The sequence below is a fragment of the Apium graveolens genome, chromosome 2, assembly GCF_009905375.1.
Source record: "Apium graveolens cultivar Ventura chromosome 2, ASM990537v1, whole genome shotgun sequence".
Taxonomy (NCBI): Eukaryota; Viridiplantae; Streptophyta; class Magnoliopsida; order Apiales; family Apiaceae; genus Apium; species Apium graveolens.
The window spans coordinates 320,348,778-320,353,090 of record NC_133648.1 but is presented as its reverse complement, the minus strand read 5'-3'; the positions used below and the strand labels follow the sequence as shown (position 1 = coordinate 320,353,090).

The window sequence follows — 4,313 nt, the reverse complement described above, 5'->3', positions numbered from 1 at the left end:
TTAAGTCCTCGAATTAATATTCAAAATAATATTCATTAAATAAAGTTCATAAGTCCTCAAATGAATATTCAGAATAATATTCATTAAATAAAATAAAGTTATCGAATAAACCTTATTCGATTAATAGTTTTAAAAACTATATCAATATCAATATATATATATATATATATATATATATATATATATTATACTCGGGAACATCGACTCCCGGTTTAGAAAAATGTTCACCTTTGGGTCCCCTATACTAAGGGTATACGCAACTACTGCTTATCTCTAGCATAGGTATTATGCAACTTATAAGCAATTGAATCAACAATTAGATATCAAGATTACGAAACAGACATACATATATACCATATCACATGCTCCAATATATCGCAAGATTTGCTAATAACAATCATGCACTTATCACAAGATAATGCATATACATATATTTACATCACAACAACAGTATAACGGGTAGAAAACTTGTCTGAATGTTCCGGGGTAGACTTAAGCTTAGAGTGGGTCCGGTAACCTATGAACAACAACATAAGCCGGAATTAAACCACGATCGCTTAAGAAACTAGACTTTAACCATTTAGAGCCCTAACGTTCGCTTTCGCGCTTAACGATTCACTTAAGTCGCTCGAGTACCCTCGGCTCCACCATTTTTAATAAATTAACTATTAAGAGTTTTAAGGCGATTCTTTCGCGAGTACCTTACCAACTGCCTAATCCACTTAACATAATTGTTTCATACCCCAATTAGTCATTTAAAGTCCTTAACCAAGGTTTCAAAGTAAGGCGAGGGGTAATGGTTCGGTCGCGAAGCGCCGCTACTTAAAACGGCCGTTTCTCCTAAACCGTACATCGGATTCAAACGAACCACATATCAAAACGAAGCTCGTAACATGAACATGGTAATGGTCAGAACCTAACAGTGATTTCATGGGTCCTGATGTTAAGAACAAAAATAGTCTAAAGTAAATCGGGCATTACGACGACTATGTTTACGCGATTACCAAATTTTATCCTACTCCAAATCAATCCACAATCAACCACAATTCAACCATACAATCAAACTCCATCCATACATTACTAAAACAGCCCCAACACCTCAAGTTCTCCAATTTATATTATTCTCAAACATGAACTAAAACTATTCTTAAGTTCATTAACTAATAACCAAGATTTACAACTCCAAAAATATCACAAAACCAACTAATCTCTACATATTCAATCACCATGCTTCTCATGAATTATCCTACTCATAATAAGATCTTAATATTCAATAACAATGCTAGGTTAAGAGATTATACCTTCCTTGGTGAGTAAGAGTAACTAAGGAGTTTGGAATCACCCTTGAAAGTCCTTACCAAAGCTTAATCTAACCAAAAACACAAGATCAAACAATTTAAATTTCTTGAAAACACTATTCACTCTCTTCTTAAATAATTTATTGAAAGAGATTGTGAAGGAATTTGGAGCTTAAACTCCTAGGATAGCCATAACTAATCATAAGGAACCTTGGATAATTACCTTGCAATTTAACAATGGTTGGATCTTGGATTTTGAAATTTTCCTCTTTGAAAAACAAGAAAAGCCGAGAGCTTCTCTTGAATAATGAGAGTCAACTTTGTTTTTGTGTTTTTTGATTTGTTTGGCTTGGTTGATCCACTTTTGTTTTAATTTATTACCTTTTAACCATGGTGAATTTTGTGTGGTTTATAATCAACCAACCTTCCTTCCTTTTTGGTCATGCTTAGGTCATCATTCTTATGTCATCTTCCCATGCTTGTCCTCTTCTTATTAGTTTGATGACATCATCCTCACCAACCTCTTTGATTAGCTCCTAATTACTTGGCTAATGACCGCTGATCTGTTATACGGTTCGCTTAACTTTTGTTTTCATTTATCGTTTGAGGGATCATACCCGCGATCTTATTACTTGTGTTCCCTTAACCTTTCTTAATACATTATATTCCTTTTATGATCCTTTATTATAATCCTTGATTTTAAATCCTTTTTATCCTGTTCCCTTATACTCAATTCTTTCGGTATCTGGTGGATTTTCGGGAAAAAAATTAAAGTGTTCGAATTTGGATTCTGACGATCTTTACATACACTTATATCCCATATAAAGTACTAATAAGATCTCAGAATAACAATAGAAGAACCCCTACATAGTGTGGCATGAAAAGTTTTCTTATTCAGCATAATCAGCAAAACGCTATTCATAAGGGTTACTAAAAGTTCAAAAATTTTGGGGTTATTACAATAATATTCATCACAATCCAAAATTTATAAAAGTTCATAAAATAAATTTGAATCGGATTTTGATAATTTCAGAAAATCTTAACTGATTACCTCCGAATTTTGAATATGATAAGATTTGAATATAAATTCATAATTGTTTTGTCAAATACGAAAATGAACGTATTGCCGGACTGTCCGAATTTTTAATATTCTAAAATATCTTTCATAATCCGCTTTAAATATGCCTTCAATTCAGATTAAATACGCACGTGTTTTTTAATGTGAACCGCCAACACGCGTGCTAATAAGCTAATGAAATTCCAATTTAATAATACACCATTTAGTTTTTTGGCCCTTGTGATCACATCTTCATGCATGCAATCACTTAATTTTTCATTGTGTAATTTGATAATCAACTTAGCTACTTTTGTTAGTTATCTGTAATCAAATCTTCAGTCAAGGCACAATAAAGTGTAAAATCCCATTATTTTCAATAATGTCAATAAAAACTAAGATTCTTGCCATAAAAATTAACAATATATTTATATTTGGGATTATATTCATGTATGCCATGCGCTAAATGATAACTTAATATTCATGCAAACAGAAAATGTCAGTACATTACACGCGTTAAGAATCTATAACAACTAATAATCATGCGATACGCTAAGAAACTATTAACATGCTAATCACGCAACTAAAGTATGCTTGTGCAACCCACTAACCGAAAAATTAGCAAATAATAATCGTGTCTATATCCCACGCGCTAAGACACTAGTAACTAATAAGCATGCAATTGGTACCTGAGAGTAGGAAATTACCCGAAAAATCTATACCCAAGTAGCAGTTTATCTGGTTACTACATTTGTAACAGATTTGTGATATACAAATAAAAAATAATCTAAAATCAGTCAATATCCACAAAATTCGGGTTTTTAATTTAGCGTTTAATCCAGTATCTGATTAAAATCTATAAAAAAAATATTTTTGAAATCCGTAATTATTGACTTATCAGTTTTAAGTCAAAGCAGCATATTCAATCATATCTATATAAGGCATGGCCAACATGTCCTGATAGTAAATCATCATTCATCAAGAGTTTTATGTTATATTTACCAATGGAAGAAAACAAACAAACTGAAAACTCTTCCCAAATTGTGCTACGCTTTGATTCTAAAACCAATCCCCAAAACAACAGTTCTGTTCCATCCACTAACCGTCGCCCACCAGGCCGTCCTCGGGGCTCCAAAAATAAGCCTAAACCTTCTGGTGCCATAGACCGTGAAAGTCACAACCTTCTCAAAACTCACATGCTCGAAGTCCCATCCGGTGCTGATATAATGGAGATCCTCAACAACTATGCAAGGCAAATAGGCAGGGGTATGTGTATCTTATATGTGAAGGGTACAGTTTCGAATGTTATCATCCGTCAGCCTGCTTCCTCTTCCTTGTATGGGGCCGTTATTACACTTCCAGGTACTTTCGAGGTTATCTCAATTAATGGGACGGTGCTTCCTCCCCCGGCTCCACAAGGATCCGGGAGCCTATCGATCTTTTTATCGGGAGGACATGGGCAAGTTCTTGGAGGAAATGTTGTCGGTCCACTGATTGCCACAGGTAGGGTTATTTTAAGGGTGGCTTCTTTTGCTAATGCGATGCATGAACGTATACCTTTGGAGGGGCATAGGGCAGTTGAGCAAGAAAGTGTTGCATATGGAGTTAATCAGGTGCGGGAGGTTCAGCCCGTGACATCTCAGACGTCTATGACAGAAAGTGTTGGTGCAAATGTTCCTGTGTTTAATGTAGGACCTGCACTAGGACATAGTTTTTAATTGTTGATTCAGCTACCCGTTAGTTAGATTAAAGGTTTATAACCGTGATTTCTTTTAGCGGGTTAATTGTTAAGTCTAAAAGATTGGTAATTTGAGGCACAAAGATATTTGCGAGAAGTTTACAAATTACAAATTGAGAGAACGTTTAAACTTTTATTTCAAATATATCTATTTATATTTGCTAATATGCGCTTGTTTGATTTTTTCAATTAAATATATTTTTTTTAATTTTTTATTGGAAAA

General features: G+C 33.9%; 1 protein-coding gene across 1 annotated transcript; it reads left to right on the top strand.

Moving 5' to 3' along the window:
* The first annotated feature begins 3,344 nt into the window (after positions 1–3,344).
* Positions 3,345–4,070, top strand: LOC141704989 (AT-hook motif nuclear-localized protein 29-like). The gene has a single exon (XM_074508082.1). The coding sequence runs from the start codon at positions 3,357–3,359 to the stop codon at positions 4,068–4,070; it is 714 nt and encodes a 237-aa protein (XP_074364183.1). The 5' UTR covers positions 3,345–3,356.
* Positions 4,071–4,313: the final 243 nt, after the last annotated feature.

Excerpts from the sequence above, each read along its gene's own strand:
- LOC141704989 (XM_074508082.1), top strand. The coding sequence starts at position 3,357 with ATGGAAGAAAACAAACAAACTGAAAACTCTTCCCAAATTGTGCTACGC.